Below are 19,428 nucleotides of genomic sequence, written 5' to 3'. Positions count from 1 at the left end.
AGTCCGCTTTATTAAAAAAATAAAAAAGACTTTTATTTTGAAATCTTTTCCGGGTTCTTTGTGTAGGAACACGAATTCTGGCTTCACACTCATAAGTATGGCGGCGTTGGACGGTGCGACGTATTTTGTTATTAACAACATTCCGGTCCGGCTCCGATCCGCGGACCTGCGGAATTATTTCAGTCAGTTTATAGAGAGTAAAGGCTTTATTTGTTTCCATTACCGCCACCGGCCGGAAGTTCGAGTTCAGACGGCAACACAAGGGTCAGATGCGGCTGGTACCAGTGAGCGGACAGACTGTTCTGATGGTTCTAAAGGGAAACCCGCGGGTTCGTGTTGTTGTGTGGTGTCAGTTCGTTCAAATGTATCAGACAGATTCTTGAAGATGTATTCTGGTAATCAGTGGATCGATTCGACAGGAAACTGGCTGGCGAGAAAATGTTTGATCCGGAGAGTCAAAGTATCGGGGCAGGAAGGTGAGTCAGTCAATTAAAAGTACCAGTGTACTAACATTGTATTTATTCATAGATTATTTGTATTTATTTTATTCATTAATTTTATTTAATTTGATTAATTTGATTAAATTGAAATTTATGTATAAATTTAGGTAATTTTCTGAAAAAGGCTTTATGTGTGAATTACGCAAAATAAAGTACTTGTAAAGCATTAGTATATTGTTAATTCATTTTTTATAACTCGTTGTTCTTACATTGTTAATACATTCATAGAGTAAATACAAATAGTTTGTTATTCATTTATATCTACTTTATATATTTAGCGAGTTATTTTTGTTTAATAAGTTCATATATAATCAGATTGATAATTGATTTTATCCTTAGGATCATTAATAAATGTTTAATTAGACATATATAGTTCTGACTAGATTATGCAAAATACTTGAACATAATTCTATGCTTTATTACTACCTTTATTAAGCATTAATTGCTGTAATAATAACTGTTTATAAAACAGTAATTAACACATGAACTAAGCATAAATGTATATCCAATTCATTACATCTTTAAATGTACAGTTTCTTTATTAACTATATGTTAAAATGTTCTCAAACACTTCCTTACCACTGTTTTGCATAAACTGAAATACATTATTTTGGTATGGTTAACAAGTTGTTTACTAAGAATGAAAAAAACAATATAAAACTTTTTAAATATAGCTTATTAAACATGAATTAATCGTTTGCTACAGTGAATATAAATGAATATAAACATACTATTTCTGCAGTACATAGCCTATTAATATACTAACAGTGCTGAAACAATTTATAAATGATCAATTAACTATAAACAAAAGCTTTATAAATACTTTATACTATGTAGTTATTATAAAGTTGTTTTTTTTTCCGTCAGAATTTTCTGCTATGTGGAAATATTTGTCTTTACAAACAAAGTTTCGTTAATATAGTGAACAAATATTATACTATATAAATGGAATATATGGGTGATACTTTTCTGTCCCCCAAGGATGATTTTAATTCGTTTTAAAGGATCTATTATAATAGCTTTGAATTTGTCTCTTTACTTAATTTTCCGTATTTTTTCAAGAGTGTTTAATTGGCCAGAATTTCTTGATTTTTGAAGCTAAAAGTTACACTCATTTGTCCGATCCCTTCTTAAACCAGTCCAAATTGTTTTCAGAAGAGATTTTTAATTCTTTGAATTTTACTTTTGTTTATAGATCATAATTCATTCCCTTACAAGACAAAGGCTGAACTGCGACGGCACATCGCCCAATCAGAGCACTTTACCATGTCTGACCTCAAGGGCCTGTCAGAGCTCAATCCACCCAGCCTCATGCCAGCGGGGAACGTGGGCACGCCTGTGACTGTTTTCCTGGAGCTCATCCAGTCCTGTCGCCTCCCTCCGCGCCTCATACGAAAGCTAGGACTCACCTTTCCCAAGACAGGTTCACATCGGCGATATGGCAACGTGCCTTACCAGTATCGTAGCACAGCTGTCGTAACCCCAACTGAGGAAAGTGTTTTTACGGCGGGGGGCGTGGAGATCTCGGGGCCCGGCAGTGTGGCCCCGCCCACAACCACACGAACAGTAGAAGAGGACCAACGCAACTCTCCTCCACCTGTCAATCAAGAGTCACAGGAAGCAGAGCTGTCCGGCCCTGATGATGTGAGTTAGCAAAAATGTGCATTTTCCAAATGGAAAATTACAATAATTTTGAAGTCAATCGATTTAAAAGAGGCATGTGCAAGTTGTGCGTATGTATTCACATGTATCCAACTAGATAGCAGCTGTATTTGTATGACTAGAAAATAGCGAGCTCACTTGTCTAAAAGGAACTTTGGTTTTTGCTCCAGGACGATGATCGCTGTGAAGAGTGGGAGCGACATGAGGCCCTCCATGATGATGTCACCAGTCAGGAGCGCACTAAAGAGAGACTGTACGAGGAGAAGATTGAGCTCAAGTGGGAGAAAGGAGGATCTGGACTCGTCTTCTACACAGATGCTCAGTTCTGGCAGGAAGAAGAAGGAGGTACAATGCTTGTCGTTATAACAGATTTTAGGCAGAGCAAAATAACAGTGAGGCTTTAATTTAATCCAACTCAAGTGATTGTCAGGAAAGGTAGATATGTGCATATGTGGATTGTTTGGAGTTCTATATCGATAGAATATACGGAGTAAACATCTCATTGTGAACTCATTAGTGATGTATTGTTTATTCTGTTTATATGTTTGCCTCATATTGTTAATTCTTTCCCTTTGTATTTGCACAGATTTCGACGAACAAACGGCAGATGATTGGGACGTGGATATGAGCGTCTATTACGACAAAGGTAAATGCTTGTTAATACTGCACCGATAACGGTATTACACTGTAGGCCCGGTAGAATTAATTTGATTATCCAAAAACAGACATTATCACATAGTTATTAAATAGAATATATTACATGATATATACAGCCTCAGATTATTTTTGCCATCTTCGTTGGTGCGCTATTCGAGAACCGTTTGGCCTATCGAAAAGCTTTTGATAACTTTTTGTCATGAGTGTCTCTAGATAGGCCAAATTAATCAAACGTTATAAACATTTTTACACATTTCATTATAACTTTTGACCACAAGGTGGCGCTGGCCCCAAACTTTATAGGTACCTTCAAGGCGTGGATCAAATGATGCATACCAAGTTTCGTAATGATATGTCACTGCGTTTGTAAAATACAGCATTTTACGGCAAAATTCAAAATGGCCAACGCTCAATATGGCCGACATATAAAAAAAATGGGTATCATTCGAATCTAAATAGACCAGTCTCATAATTTTAGGCCAAACTATTCAGGATTTATAAGCAAAAATTATAAGCCTTTTTCATATTTCCTAACCACTAGGTGGCGCTGTGCAGACACTCTGCACATACCCTCATGCTTGGAATGACATATACCAAGTTTTGTGTTAATACGCTAAAGCGTTGCGTAGATATTGACTTGCGTCCATTTTGGCATGCTCGTCGTCGACTTTAGATGAAGTAATTTTCGTAAACGAAAATTCAAAATTCGAAATGGAAACCACGGTGTGCGTTCGACTCAGAAGAAAAAAATATTTTGTTTCTAGACCTTACGGTTCAAAAGTTATGAGCATAAACATAAGTGCAAATTTGAACTGTTGGTGGTGCTAGAGGGTTTGAGTTAGAGACCCCAAATTTGGGTCATTTATAGATCAGGATGGCCTCTGTCAGTGTGCCAAATTTTACAACTTTCCTCCAAAGGGTTCTATGGGCTGCCGTAGACTCCCAGCCAGAAGAAGAAGAAGAAGAAGATAACTAACAGAGACAATAGGTGCCTATGCACTTTTGTCGCTTGGCCCCTAAGAAGCCATTTTTCATTGCATTTCAAGCAGAAATAACTAATATGTAGATATGTACTGTTACTGTTATATCAGAAGTGGAGGTGGGCAGAAATTGGACAACGTCTATACTAAAAGAAGAATGGCCTGAAATTAATATTAGTATATGCACAGCACCCACAGCACTTGTGGAAGCTCTGCTATATCATATATATATATATATATATATATGTCAGAGTACCTGTTTCCTGTTTGTATTACAGGACAGTCCCTCTTAACATACAACAAGAACTGTACTTGGTGTATAACTGTGAATATATTGTCTCTTTTATTCTCAGATGGCGGCGACATGGACGCCAGAGACTACGTCCGCATGCGTTCTGAAAATAGACTTCGTGAGGGTCTGGAGGGGCTGCCTGGACGTCAACAGAAGATCGGAAGCTTCGAGAGGTTCACAAAGGTTTGGATGTTTTAATGATCCACTGCTCAATACGTCACCAGTGTGGACCTCGTGATACTTCACTTACACAGATTGATTTTTAAATAATATTTGTGTGTGTTTTAGGGAGTAGGCAGGCGTGTGATGGAGAAACAGGGCTGGACGGATGGTAAGGGTCTCGGGAACAGTCAGGTGGGAATGTCGGATGCTTTAGAGAGTGAAGGACAACATCCACATTGTAAGAGAGGCTTTGGGTGAGTTGAGTTCATACCTGCAACAGTTTGATTATTATTGACACATTCCTGAAAAACATCCTCCAGAGAATGATGTTAGTGTTGCAACTCCTGCTTTGTAAAAAAAATCTTTTTTATTTTTTAAATATTAAATATATTTTTATATACGTATGTGTGTGAGTGTGTGTGTGTGTATATATATATATAAAATTTATTTTACATTTTTTTTTTTTTTTATACATATTTTTCCAAATATTTTTCTAGGTACCATGGAGAGAAGCTCAGCTCATTTCTTCCACTTAAAAAACCTAGAAAGGAATTTCACATATCAACAATTTATGATAAACCTAAAGACATCGATAAAGGCGATGAGCTGCTGCGGCGGCAACCCAGCACCAGCATTAAGTACAGAGACTGGCAGCCATCGGGCAGCACCTACTCAACCAGCCGACCACTGCCGCCATGATTCATGGCTGTTTTCTAGTGATATTCACAAACATTGAATTAAGACTGGATATTTATTGTTATACAAAAAACAGAAAAATATTGTATTTTTTCTTGGTATGTTTTTACACAAATATGTAAATAGATTTTCTGTGATTTTTGTATTAAAAGTGTATGTTGAAGTGTTGTTCTGTTTTGTTTTTTTTATTTTTCCTTACACAAATATGAGGGTTATGTGTAGATTTGGTGGCTTATGCCTGTATCGTAATAACCATTATTATTATGACGTTGTTGTTTTAATATGAAGTACTTGGCAAGTTAAGTAATGCATCGCTAATGTCTAAGAATACATTACTAATGCAGAGTCATATTTACCAAAAGTGTTTGTTTGTTTTTTTGGGAGAGACATTTGTCAAGTCATTTTTATTTATATAGCGGTTTACACAACACACATAGTTTACAGAAAATCATGCCTTAATGTCAATTTCTGATTATTAATTTGATTTGTGAAATTTTGAATGCCAATCATGGACATACATATCAAAGTACTAAAACTGTAAAGGGGTTAAAATTATAAGTAACAAACAAGAAAGGAAAACTAAGTAAATAAATTAAATATACCAATACCATGTAGAATAGTAGATGTCAATTTCTTATTTAAATATTTAAGACTCGAACAAAAAGAAACTCCGTTCTAAAACTATTCAAACATGATTCAGATTTATCAAATATTATTTTATGTATTAAATATTTACCAAAATAAAACTGTAAAGTTCAAAAAAATTAAAATGAACAGAAACGACTAGTTAAAAAACAAATATCTCTGCAGCTTATTTCAGCAGCACGACCAGAGGACAATGACAAAGTCTAATAAAAATAATTTACTACTACAAATATTTTTAATAAAAATAATACAGTCTAATTACCAAAATTTGAGTAAAATTTGTCTAATTACAATTAATAATAATAAATTATGACCGCCAATACTACTACTACTACTACTAATAATAATAGTCAAATTTCCAGAAGCATTGAGAGAAATAACAATAAACATTTTTTATTTAGCAATGCAAACAAAAAAATTACAGTTTTTTTATAGTAATTTTACAGTTTAAAACAAATAATTTTAGTATAATTTAACATCTTTCTTGAAAATAATAAAGCAGGGATTTTCATTGCATATTTGTACTGAGTATAACATTTTGCAAGAAATAATACATTTTATAGTAAATATAAAAAGGGTCTAACTTCAAAGATTCTTCAAAATAATAATAATAATAATTATTATATATATATATATTTCTTTTTTTTTTTTCTTTTTTTACAAAATTTGAAAAGTCAATCCAAAACACTTTACAATAAAACAAAATTCCAAATCAGGTGGTCAACTGTTTCATAATAGTGATGACAAAAGGAACAATTGGGTGAAATACTGTCATTAAACTTTGCTAGTTTGTAATTTACCTGATAACAACTATGAATTTTTTAAAGAGAGACTTCAGCTACTTAATAGTAATTTATTTATTTATTTCAAAGAAGCCAGAATTCTGTGAATCTGTTATTCCAAAATATAGAAGCAGGTAAAGAAATCTTGTGTTCTACTGAGAACTGATCTTATTTTGTTATTAGAAAAGCTACTCACAGAGATATTGATCAGAAAAAAAATTAGAATTAGCAAAATTGAGAGGGGAGCATAAGGGACTCTTGGCATCTGACTGAAGTAATAATTTAACCCTTGTGCGACCTTTGGGACATTTTTGTCTTTTTCATTTTTGTTTTTTCAATCATTTTGTTTGTGTTAAAGCCAACAGCATAAATTTTGCCAAAGTTGTGTAGTTTCTGGGGAATTTCTATATTTGAACCTCAGTTCCTATAATACATCTATAATACACTGTGTACACAAAATAGTTACACTCAGGACCTTCAGGACAAAAATTTCCCCATTGAAACCCATTAAAACTGCAATATTTGATCCCAGTGCCATTAAAGCATAAAATCATGAATTCTATGATATTATGCTTTCATTCCAGAGCCCTGGCTTCAAAATTTACATTTTAATATTTTCCAGCAGATGGCGCCATTTTTCTCATGTTTAGAGTATGGAGCAAATACAAGCTTTTTCCCTATTTTCTGTTTGCTGTATTATAGTGCACTGCAGGCCAATTAAATAAATGATGCAGCTAAAATTGTGTGTGTGTGTTGGTATGGATGCCAGAGTGTATTTTGTATGTGTGTACTGAGAAATGTGTGTGTGTGTGTGTGTGTGTGTGTAAAAAACAACAGTGGCATTATGTAAACAAACTGGCATTTAAAGGGTTAAAATCCTGAAAATTAATGAATATTTGGTAGTAATGATCAGTCAGTGAAAGTAAAAAATAATATTAATATATAATATTTTTATGGCAGTTTTTTTACCTGGATATTTTTGTCATCTAAGGTCCTGAGTGTGAGGTTTTTTTTAATCTAACACTGCACAAAAAAATAATAATGCATCAAAATCAATGTTGTTGCTAATCATTGACATATATCAGACTGTGATAATAAAAAAATAAAAATATATATATATATATATATATATATATATATATATATATATATATATATATATATATATATATATATATATATATATATATATATATAATTTTATTATTATGGCAGTTTTTTGACGAGGATATTTTTGTCCTCTAAGGTCCTCTGAGTAACCTATTTAAATTGAAGCACAAGCGTTAAACAATAAACAGCTTTCATCCACATCGGTGAGGGACTTTTATTACAGCTCTGAGGTCATTTCCTGTTTGTGTAGGAGTGACACGTCACGAAGGTCAGAGAGAGCTGAGGGAAAGATGACGACCACCTACAACACCTTCAGTCTGTGAGTGCTTCTCATTTACTCATTTCATCACTGATACATTGATTAGATTAGCTGATAAAAAGAGAGATTACTGCTCATCCCTGATCTGTTATTTAAGTCTTTAAATCATCTCAGAAGCAGCAGTGACGTGGCCAAAAAGTGCTGTCTACGTAGGCTGCTCACTGGGTTTTGATACAGCCCGTGTTGATTGTCCATTCATAAACATTTGAAATGTTGTTTACTATTATGGTCAACAAAAGATATCTTGAACTTTATCTTCTTTGCTCTGTTTTGGCAGTTACGTCTCACTCGTTCTGTCTATTTTGTCCATTCTAATGCATTTTGTTGTCCATGGCTGTATCTCAAAATCTAGTGAGCTGCCTACCTGGACATCATTATTTAGGGTACTAGAATATGCTGTTAAAAATATGCAGGTAAAGTCCCACGTCGTTGCTGTTTCATGCTGTTGTTGTGCTGTAACTTTTATTCGTCAAGTATAGATCTATATATGGGTCAATGACAAATACGTTTGTCCGAAGTAGGGCTGCACGATTATAGCAAAAATCATAATTGTCAATTATTGCCCTTGATATTGTAATTGTAATTATTAATGTCGATTCAAATATTAAATTACCGTGACATCACAAAGTAAGCAATCGTGCGGTTCTTTTAGTCCTGTTTCGCTTAGCGTTCACACTGGCATTTTTAACAACAAACCTAAAGATACAAAACAAAAGGCATAAGGATAAGGTCACAACCTGATTGGACAGCTTTTATGACGTATATTTTGACGGAACTTGCCCAACATCCAAAACAATGCTGGATGCTGGGCTAAATGTGCTCTTTGGACCCACTTTCCCTTAATCTATTACTGAACATTTTGAACACTTGAGCATTTTTGTGCGTTTTTTCCAGTATACTGGAAATATGCTCGTCGGACCAAATGTTAATAAAGAACTTTACCTCCTCATTGCTCCACGTTTGCCCTCTGCTCATTTTAAACAAATATGATTTTTACGGTCACATCTTGTGACATCACATCCTGTTATTGGTCCTTTTAGATGTCTTTGTTCCATGCTGCGTTCATATATCAGTCGAACCGCACCAGAGTTCGTTTGGAAGCTTGTTTGGTGCGCACCAAGGTTCGGAAGGCAGCGTTCACATTTGTTCAAATGAACCGCACTAACAGAGCAATCACACCAGAGTTTGTTTTAATCGAACCAAACCTGCCAAGTGTGAACACACCCTTAGAAGAGTTAAGCTGAATTACTTTATTGCTATTTTGTACAAATCATATTCACATTGGCCTAGTTTTTAACATGACAAATCTAAACATTTTTAATAAATTGTACACAGAAATCGAGCAACCCGACAAACTCTCCCATTACAATGACTGCTGTCACTCACTGCAGGTTTACAAGGTTTGAGACCCACATTTCGACGCGAGCTCAATGGCGCTCCGCACAGAGTTCTGCACTCTCGCGAATGCTCTCATTAAAAACTAAGCTGTCTAATCAGCGTAATAAATCAATTATTTGCACCGCGTCTATACCTTGATTAGAAGGGAGCGTTTTAGCTTTGCCGTGTTGCTCATTTGCAGTGTATTTAACATCTACGTTCAAAGCGAGCGGTGCAATATGCAGTGAATCCAAAATAATTCCAAAGTGCTTTTCACTCTTGTTCTACAGCTTCTTTTCAAGTGTCAGGTGATGTTTCTTCAGTATTTTTTTTTATTTTATCCCCAATTTTGGAATGCCCAATTCCAACTACTTAGTAGGTCCCCATGGTGGCGCGGTTACTCTCCTCAATCCGGGTGGCGGAGGACAAGTCTCAGTTGCCTCCGCTTCTGAGACCGTCAATCTGCGCATCTTATCACGTGACTCGTTGTGCATGACACCGCGGAGACTCACGGCATGTGGAGGCTCATGCTACTCTCCGCGATCCACGCACAACTTACCACACGCCCCATTGAGAGCGAGAACCACTAATCGTGACCACGAGGAGGTTACCCCATGTGACTCTATCCTCCCTAGCAACTGGGCCAATTTGGTTGCTTAGGAGACCTGGCTGGAGTCACTCAGCACGCCCTGGATTCGAACACGCGACTCCAGGGGTGATAGTCAGCGTTAATACTCGCTGAGCTACCCAAGCCTGATGTTTCTTCAGTATTAGTTTTCGTGTGCCACCGCGAACAGAGGTGGAACATAAAGCAAGCATCTGGGCATTCAGGCGATTTAGAACTTGCGCAATAGGATCAGTTGTCATTACTGATAGGACGGAGGACTAATTTAATCGGCTCTGATTGGCCATTGCCATTTCATTGGTCAACGGACATGTTAGTGATTGGTTAGAATACTCAACCGCTGCAAAAAAACATGTTGTAAATAAAAACCGGACTTAAATTGAACGCTGTAATCGTCAGTTTTCACGATTACATAATCTAGCAGCCATAATCGCGATTTGTTTTTCGATTAATTGTGCAGCCCTAGTCCGAGATGATGAAAAATATGTTGTATAAAATATATAACTGTTTTAAAAATCTAGTTTAAAACACATTAAGTTTATAGACATGTAATCGTTGAGTTCATTTTTAAGTTTAAAGCGTTTTCTACAAAAATGTCATATGGTGTAACCACCAAGTAAAAGGTATTAAAATAGTTTCCTTGCACCTTGAATACATGAGAGTGTACACAACTTAATCATTAATTTCAAAAAAGTTTTCAAACATGGGCATGGTTACACCAAATGACCTGAACCAAATGTGCCTTTTCATAAAAATGCCAAAATATTGATATGTAATGATATGACCAAATAATGATTTGTTTTTAAAACTTCACACGTAGTCTTGTGGGTCTAAAGAGATACCAAAAATGAGTGTCATGTCACTTACCCACATATAGTCCTTCAAAATGTATTCAAAACTCTGATTACACAATTCCTTCGCATCCTCACTCAAAAAAAAAAAAACACATATAAATGAATATATATGCAGGTAAACACACACATTAATTAACTTTCCATTGCATTCACAGGCACATTGCCCCTGAGAAGTTCTACATTGAAGCCTGTGATGATGGCGTCAGTGATGTGCTAACCATTGACAGGGTGTCGACAGAAATGACCCTGACAGGTACAAAATGAAAACTCAGTTTGTGCAAATTTATGTCGTGAAACATACAAGAATCTACACACAAACAAACGCGTTTAGCTGCCCAAGATTGCATACTTGTGTAGGGTATGTTTCTGGCCTGTAGTGTAAAAGTTAAAGGATGGCTCATTAAACATCTGTACACACAGATGGTTTTAAACCTGATATGTAACTTTTACCTCATTTTATAAAGTTTTTATTGTATGATGCTTTCAAGAATTCCAAGATTTATTTAGGCCACAGAAGAGTGTTAGAAAGAGCGAGTCATGCGTTTTCCCATAAACTTTAACTACGTTTTGACCTCAAATGGGAATGCAAATGGGAATTAACCATTTAAGCTTGGGGCCTGCCGGCAGGCCCATGACACATTTTTGTCAAAATATTAATAACTACAGTCTTGACCAACACAAAATGTGTATCGTTTGAAAGCTTAGAAGCTCTACTTTACAATGCATGCAGGCATTATGACCATTAAATAGAGAATGCGATTATCTTTCAAAGAGCCCACACACAAAATAATTGCATGCATAGATCAGTAGAGAACTGACACAAAACACAATGTGCGCACAGCATCTGGCTATCTAGCATCTTGCAATCTGGCTAAAAACACGTGAGCTTTCCTGGATCAGATGACGTCTTTGGAAATTATGTAGCATCATGGAACACTAAACCAAGCGGATTAGGTTCAGACTGGTGCAAAAATCATCCATATTTGGGCAGGGAGTCATGTGATCAATCACTCTCATTACATATGGCCTCCAGGGATGGCGCCAAGCACATGACACAGACTCAATGATGACACAAATGACACAGAATGAAACTCATTCTATGAAATCTCATTGCTAAAATCATGTCTGCATGCTATGCAAACCTTTAGTCATTGTTGTGTTTGCATGTGTAATTAGGTCTTAGGTACAATTATTATGTTTTATTTGTTTGGAGACGTTTTTGGACACTAGGATAAATTATATTTTTATTGTTATAACTTTTGAATGCTTTGTCGTATCAACACAAAAATTTTCTCAGATACAGTTGACATGATTGGGAACAAAACAAAAGCAGGTTTTTTCAGAGCCTCCTTACTTACACCCAGAGATATATAATGTCAAGTCAGAGAAATAAGAATAAAAGTAAATTTTTGTGATTTTTAAAAATGTTTTTTTTTAGCAGTTTCGATTATTACATTTGGCTGAAGATTAATTGTTATGATAACAATTGCTATTATGACAATGAATTGTCTGTTTTAGAGCTTTCACGATTAATTGTCATATTTCTTAAGGTGCTTAATGTGTGCTTAAGAAGTCATTTTACATACAGTTGAAAATATGGCTGATCATGCAAAAAAAACTGTCTTTTTGTTTAAGGATAGTGATCATATGAAGCCATTTATTATCACATAGTTGTTTGGCTCCTTTTTAAATCATAATGGTAACAGAAATCACCCAAATGTCCCTGATCAAAAGTTTACATACCCTTGAATGTTTGGCCTTGTTACAGACACACAAGGTGACACACACAGGTTTAAATGGCAATTAAAGTTTAATTTCCCACCCCTGTGGCCTTTTAAATTGCAATTAGTTAGCATGCTAACCAACACATTTGAAAGGCTATTTGATCAAAATAGGCAACATTAGCTATCCATAGGCAACATTAGTTTAACAGGCTAATCAGTTAGCATGCTAATCAACTTGCAAAATTTTGAGTAATTGCAAAATACATCATTACCGGTTTCTTTCTTTCTGTTGTGTTTGATATCAGCCATATCAGCACACCGCTATTTTAAATAAATTTTTTATTCAAAACCTGCTGACTCTCATCTTGGTATGTCTCTTTAGCAACTGTGAAACTTTCTGTTTCTCTAACTTTTTTGGTGACATGTGAAGTAGTGTGGGGTTGCTTTGTATGTCTCATTCATGCAATGTGTTGTGGTTACTATTGTGTAATACTTGCCATATCAGAGATTTTGAATTCTGTTTACTGAATGGTTGCTGGGCTTTTCCCCAAGCAAATTTTTATTTTCCCCTTTGTTGAAAAGTTACATGAATATAAAGTCGATCACGGTAACAGCTGTGCTCGGCTGTGATTCCTCTACGTTCAGAATGTCCCTTTGTTGACTGGTAACTCTGTGGCTGTGTAGTGTAGAAGATAGCACACTGAACTCTAGTACGGAAATTCGTTGGTTCAAATCCGTCTTGGGGTGACATGGACTTTCTCTGTCAATGTGAGATCTTTGGGTTGTGTTTAGTGTTGTGCAGTGGTTGCCATGCTGGTGCTTGGCCCCGAATTGACTGCTTGCTGCTATATTTTATTTAGTTTTCATTTCCATGTAATTTTCAATTTGTCACTCCAATTTAGTTTAGTTTTAGCTTTTCATTACATTTAGTTTTTATTCTAGTTTTAGTGTTAATATTAAGAGATTAATGGAGAATGGGGAAAACAGGCATTTGCATAATATGGGTCGTATAGCTGGCCTCCCCAATGTCCAATTTGTAAATTATACTTCCATACTCTCCTTCTCCCGCTCCAGGAATTGTACTTTTAAATTTGTATAATTTGTATATATTCATTATGTGTCACGTATACATTACTGCCAACAACCACTAAACACTGTGACTTGTCAACTGATGTGTCATAATTGTAAAGGTCCCAGACACGAATAGCGCGTTTTCTACCCGCATTGCTTCTCTGCATGTTGGTAGTTATTATCGCTCAGTTGCTAATGCAATGAGGTCAGTAGGCCGTCTATCATTGCCGCCTAGTGGCATCTTCATGTTATGTTAATGGCGGGTTTAATGGTTCATAAAATCGTACCGCAACAAAAACAAAACTTAATATTATTCAAAATTAGATTTTATTTAAGTTTCAGAGCCATGAAAGTGTATTTTATTTTAGTTTCAGTTTTTCCAATTATGTATTTTATGCAGTTTAGTATTCATTTTAGTTAATGATAATAAACTTGCTCATGAGGTATCGGTTTGTGAGTTTTTATTAAAAATAAGAAATATTCAAATATGTTACCAAAACAAGTTTTTTGTTTAATGTATAGTTTGTACCAGTTGTTGGGGAACTTCCTATAAATGTATTGAAAGAATTGTTAAGTGTCGTTTTTACGAGGATGTATCTTTACAAGGGGATTATTTTTCTCTGTGTTTCAGTGAGGAAGGATATTCCTCCATCAGCAATAACACGACCAATATGTGGAATCATGGGAACTATACGGCTGGTAGCAGGTACTGTATGATCTCTCAGTTTACGACCTGATCTGCTCCATTTTATGATTGTGTTTTAATGCTTGACAACCAGCATTGGGCAAGATATCGAATTTAAAAATCAGCCTCCTTTAAATTAATTTAGAATTATTAATCAATTTAATTAAGGAAGAGGAATTTACTGAATTGGAATACAAAAATTCAACAGTGAAACAAAAGAGGAATTCAAACATTTTGAGTTTGCTATTCACAAGAAGCATCTGCTTATGTGGAACATGCCTTGCAAAAAAGAGATCTCAGAAGATCAACGATCAAGAATTGTTGCTTTGCATAATGCTGGATAAGGTTATAAAGTTATCTCGAAGAGTTGAGATATTCATCTGTCCACAGTTAGACAAACTGTCTATAAATGGAGATGATTTAGTACTATAGGTACTCTCACTAGAAGTGGCCGTCCAGCAATGATGACTCAAAAGGCACACTGCAGAATGCTCAATGAGGTACAAAATAACCCTAGAGTGACAGATAAAGACTTGAAGGAATCATTGGAACTGGTGAACATCTCTGTTCATGAGTCAACTGTACAGAAAACATTAAACAGGTATGGTGTCCATGGCAGGACAACATGAAGAAAGCCACTGCTTTCCAACAAAAACATTGCTCATCTGAGACCACCTTGACACTCCACAACACTACTGGGAAAATGTTTTATGGACTGATGAAACTAAGGTTGACTTGTTTGGGAAGAACATGCAGCACTGCGTATGGTGTAAAAAGAGCACCGCACACCAACACGAAAACATCATCCCAACGGTGAAGTACGGTGGAGGGAGCATCATGATTTGGGGCTGATTTGCTGCTTCGGAGCCTTGACCGCTTGCCATCATTAAGGGAAAAATTAATTCCCAAGTTTATCAAAATATCCTACAGGATAATATCAGGGTGTCTGTGCGCCAACTGAAGCTCAGTAGAAGTTGGGTAATGCAGCAGGACAATGACCCTAAACATCGAAGTAAATCCACTACAGAACGGCTTCAGAAAAAGAAAATTCATCTTTTGGAGTGTCCCAGTCAGAGCCCAGACCTTAACCCAATAGAGATGCTGTGGAATGACCTCAAGAGAGCCGTTCACACCAGATATCCTAAGAATATGGCTGAACTGTAAGGAAGAATGATCGAAAATTCCTTCTGAACGTTGTGCAAGTTTAATCCGCAGCTACTGGAAACACTTGGTTGAGGTTATTTCTGCCAAAGGAGGATCGACCATTTATTAAATCCAAGGGTTCACTTACTTTATCTATCCACTGTAAATACCCCATATGTTGTGTGTGAAAACATATTTAAATTACACACATTATTAAAAACTACACTTTCAGTCGTTATGTGAATTGTCTTACTCCATTTGAATTGTTTCCTTACAATCAAATTACAATTCTGCATCCTGTTTGCTACTTCAATTCAGTTTGATTACTCACTCTTTACTGTGTGTTGTTTTTCAGGTATGTATCTCATTGTCATTACCAAGAAGAAGAAAGTGGGTGACCTACTTGGCCATGCGGTCTGGAAAGCAGTGGACTTTGATGTTATTTCCTACAAGAAAACCGTTCTGCATCTCACTGATAATCAGGTTGGTTCTTCTGAATGTGTTAAAGGGACAGTTCACCCAAAAATGAAAATGCAGTCATTGTTTACTCACCCCTGTGTTGTTATATCTCTATATGATAAAATGTTGTGCTCAGTGATGTAATACAGTGGCAGTTTATGGTGACCACCTCTTCAAGCTTCAAAAGAACACAAAAGTATAATTCAGAAGTCTAATAAATTATTCCATAAACTGCCATTGTATGACATCACTGAGCACAACATTTGATCATATAGGGTTATAACAACACAGGGGTGAGTAAACAGTGACTGAATTTTCATTTTTGGGTGAACTAATCCTTTAAAAATATAAGTTTGCATTACTTGCGTCACTAGTGTCAACAGCACTAAACCACAAGCATTTCAAAATGAGCCTGTGTGTTTGAACAGCGAGATACTGATGTTGTGTTAAAAATGTGCAGCCTGCATACATTTGTGGGTGAGTTTCACGAAAACATGTTCAGGTCACATTTTCAGCAAAATCAATAGAAAAAACATAATTATATTTAACCTGAAGTCATAAGAGTTTTTGCATTGTGACATTAATTTCATGGACATTTTTGTGAGATACACCTTTGCATAATTAAGTTTGTTCTAAAAACAAAATCTACCAAATCTCACGAAAAAAATCGGGTAAATTCAGGTAAACTTGTCCACTTTTTGACATTAAAGGCCTATTCACACCAAATTCGTGATGGATTTGCTAGGTGAACCGCAGACGAATGGTCTATTCACACCGGGACTGAAACAAATAAAATTCTATCAAATTAAATACAATTTTGTCTTTTTATTTATGCATGTATTTTACAACGAATATATTCCAAACTAACTCCCGAACCCAGCTTCTCTTTTTTTTTAATGCCTGGATAATGTAACACAAGGTACAGTGATATAAATACATGTGAAATAATGTACATTAAGTAAAAGAGGTAGAGTATAAAATATGATGCATAACAGTAAAATAATATAAAAGAAGACACAGCCTCATGGCCTTTTTTGTAATTTAATTATTGCATGTTTGGATTGAATTCCGGGTTTCTTGTGCGTGGTGAGAAAAAGAGCATCGTTACAGGAGTACTTTGTGTATTGCATGTAAAGTATTTTTCTGTGATATTTTACTACAAGCTTAGTCCAAACCAGTCGCAGAACCACACTGCTATTATTAATGCATGGATAATATAACAGGCAGAGTAATATACATCAAATAAATGTACATTAAAACAAAACACCAGGTATAATATGAGATGACAGCACATTACATTACATTAATATTCTATGTAATGTGGCCTTAACATTAAAATGACTGTCAAGAAGTTGCCCAATTAAATATGGGGCCTGGTAGCTCAGTGGTAAAATATGCTGGCTACCACCCCTGGAGTTCGCTAGTTCGCTAGTTCGAATCCCAGGGCGTGCTGAGTGACTCCAGCCAGGTCTCCTAAGCAACCAATTTGGCCCGGTTGCTAGGGAGGGTAGAGTCACATGGGGTAACCTCCTCGTGGTCGCTATAATGTGGTTTGTTCTCGGTGGGGCGCGTGGTGAATTGAGCGTGGTTGCCGCGGTGGATGGCGTGAAGCCTCCACATGCGCTATGTCTCCGTGGCAACGCGCTCAGCAAGCCACGTGATAAGATGCGCAGGTTGACTGTCTCAGACGCGGTGGCAACTGGGATTCGTCCTCCGCCACCCGGACTGAGGCGAATCACTATGCGACCACGAGGACTTAGAGCGCATCGGGAATTGGGCATTCCAAATTGGGAGAAAAAGGGGAAAAATCCCCCCCCCCCCAAAACTTGAAATGTAATTCTTGATATGAATCCTCCAGATGCAGGACAACAAGACCTTCCTGTCCATGATCAACAGCGTCCTGAACACAGACGGTTTCTACTTTGCTACTGATTATGATCTGACTCACACTCTCCAGCGACTGTCCAACACCAGCCCTGAGTTTCAGGAAATGAGTTTACTGGAGCGGGTGAGACACTGTCTGCTATATTCTTATCAATAATCTTATAATTATTCCTTAAAGCTTGACTCAGAAGAGTTAACGGTATCTTTTATTATTATCTTCTTTCACAGGCAGATCAGAGATTTGTATGGAACGGTCATCTCTTGAGAGAATTCCTAGCACAGCCTGAGGTACACAAAAGTGTTTTTAGATTTAGACACAATGAATTGTGTTAGAAGTAGCACTGGATGATACAGCAAAATTATATCTAGGTATTTTTCAGCCTTTTGATGATATTACATTGATCTCAATATTATGTATTTGTGCTGAAATGGTTTATCTATCAATTAGAGGAACCATGATTTCAACCAAACAGCCACTGTAGCCAAGTAGATTTAAAATGTCTGTGAATCTGTGTTTAAGTGTCACACATTTAACTTTGTGTTTTCACAGCTACACAAGTTTGTCTACCCTGTTGTTCATGGCTGTATCCTTTTTACGAAAAACTGACTTTGTCACAAGGCTCGTTTTTTTAAGCCTGCAATAGGATTATGTTGTTCGATCTAGTTTTGTGTGGTTTTCACCCAATAACACAAATTCTGTAATTTATATTTACTAGCTCACATAGCTCTTTTCCATGCAAAGACAATTCATAGTGACCATAGTGATGATGGTCAAGCTTCAAAAAGTACCAAAAATTATTCATAATGTATTAATATGACTTGTGTGCTATATTTGAAGTCTTTTAAAGCCATCCAATAGAAAATGAACGTTATTCACCAAAAATCTTCACCTCCACTGAAGCTCCTAATTGAGCTTGTCCGATGTGGTAACTATGAACTGTTGTGTTATGGAAAGAGCTGCGTGAGGATTCTTCAGATGTTCTCCTTTTTATTATATTTTTTTGTTCATGAGGGTTAATAATGTAGAGTAATGAAAACTAGATTGAAAAGTTTGTAGACAAACTTTATGCTGGCTTGAAAAAGCCTTGTCTGAAAGTTTAAAAAAAAGTTTAAAAGCTTGAAGTTTTACAGATAGATAAAATGCTAACATGTGTTAGCATGTAGCTAGGCATTAATAGCATGATGCTTACATGTTTTAAAATGTAGTTAGCCAATGCTAGTATGTTTTAGCATGTAGCTAGTCATTGCTAGCATGATTTAGCTTGTTGCTAGCATGTTTAAGCATGTAGCTAGGCATTGCTAGCATGCTGCTAGCATGTTTAAGCATGTAGCTAGGCATTGCTAGCATGCTGCTAGCATGTTTAGCATGAAGCTAGGTGTTGCTAACATGTTGCTAGGCATTGTTAGCATGTTTTAACATGTAGCTAGGCAATGCTAGCATGCTGCTAGCATGTTTAGCATGAAGCTAGGTGTTGCTAACATGTTGCTAGGTGTTTCTAGCATGTTTAAGCATGTATTAGGCAATGCTATCATGCTGTTAGAATTTTTAGCATGTAGCTGGGCAAAGCTAGCATGTTTTAGCATGTAGCTAGATATTGCTAGCATGTTGCTAGCATGTAGCTAGGCATTGTTTGCATGTTTTAGCATGTAGCTAAGAGTTTCTAGGATGTTGTTAACTTGTTTTAGCTTTTTAAATCCAATATAATAAATTGTTACAGAGTTTTTAGTTTTGGGTAAATCACTCTTTTAAACACTATAGATAGATAGATAGATAGATTATGTCAATTTAATTAATCGGCAC

General features: G+C 36.1%; 2 protein-coding genes across 2 annotated transcripts in view; both read left to right on the top strand.

Annotated features, from left to right (window-relative positions):
- Positions 1-33: 33 nt before the first annotated feature.
- gpatch3 (G patch domain containing 3) lies at positions 34-5,179 on the top strand. Its single transcript, XM_051720215.1, has 7 exons — positions 34-476; positions 1,696-2,144; positions 2,333-2,507; positions 2,749-2,808; positions 4,153-4,274; positions 4,380-4,507; positions 4,751-5,179. Exons 1-7 carry the CDS (start codon positions 98-100, stop codon positions 4,950-4,952), a joined length of 1,515 nt encoding a protein of 504 aa, XP_051576175.1. The 5' UTR covers positions 34-97; the 3' UTR covers positions 4,953-5,179.
- A 2,559-nt stretch (positions 5,180-7,738) lies between these two features.
- Positions 7,739-19,428, top strand: part of LOC127453645 (phosphatidylinositol-3-phosphatase SAC1-B-like) — a 28,172-nt gene continuing 16,482 nt past the window's right edge. The window contains exons 1-7 of the mRNA XM_051720201.1: positions 7,739-7,805; positions 10,817-10,914; positions 14,088-14,162; positions 15,640-15,767; positions 17,602-17,751; positions 17,856-17,915; positions 18,178-18,211. Coding sequence (XP_051576161.1) covers positions 7,777-7,805; positions 10,817-10,914; positions 14,088-14,162; positions 15,640-15,767; positions 17,602-17,751; positions 17,856-17,915; positions 18,178-18,211 — 574 coding nt within the window. The 5' untranslated portion in view covers positions 7,739-7,776. The remainder of the gene's footprint in view (positions 7,806-10,816; positions 10,915-14,087; positions 14,163-15,639; positions 15,768-17,601; positions 17,752-17,855; positions 17,916-18,177; positions 18,212-19,428) is intronic.

Source organism: Myxocyprinus asiaticus, chromosome 16 (assembly GCF_019703515.2).
Source record: "Myxocyprinus asiaticus isolate MX2 ecotype Aquarium Trade chromosome 16, UBuf_Myxa_2, whole genome shotgun sequence".
Classification (NCBI taxonomy): domain Eukaryota; kingdom Metazoa; phylum Chordata; class Actinopteri; order Cypriniformes; family Catostomidae; genus Myxocyprinus; species Myxocyprinus asiaticus.
This window is presented reverse-complemented; position numbering and strand designations above follow the sequence as displayed.

Excerpts from the sequence above, each read along its gene's own strand:
- gpatch3 (XM_051720215.1), top strand. The coding sequence starts at position 98 with ATGGCGGCGTTGGACGGTGCGACGTATTTTGTTATTAACAACATTCCG. Across the intron at positions 2,508-2,748 it reads CTGGCAGGAAGAAGAAGGAG|ATTTCGACGAACAAACGGCA; the intron begins GTACAATGCTTG and ends GTATTTGCACAG. Across the intron at positions 4,275-4,379 it reads GCTTCGAGAGGTTCACAAAG|GGAGTAGGCAGGCGTGTGAT; the intron begins GTTTGGATGTTT and ends TGTGTGTTTTAG.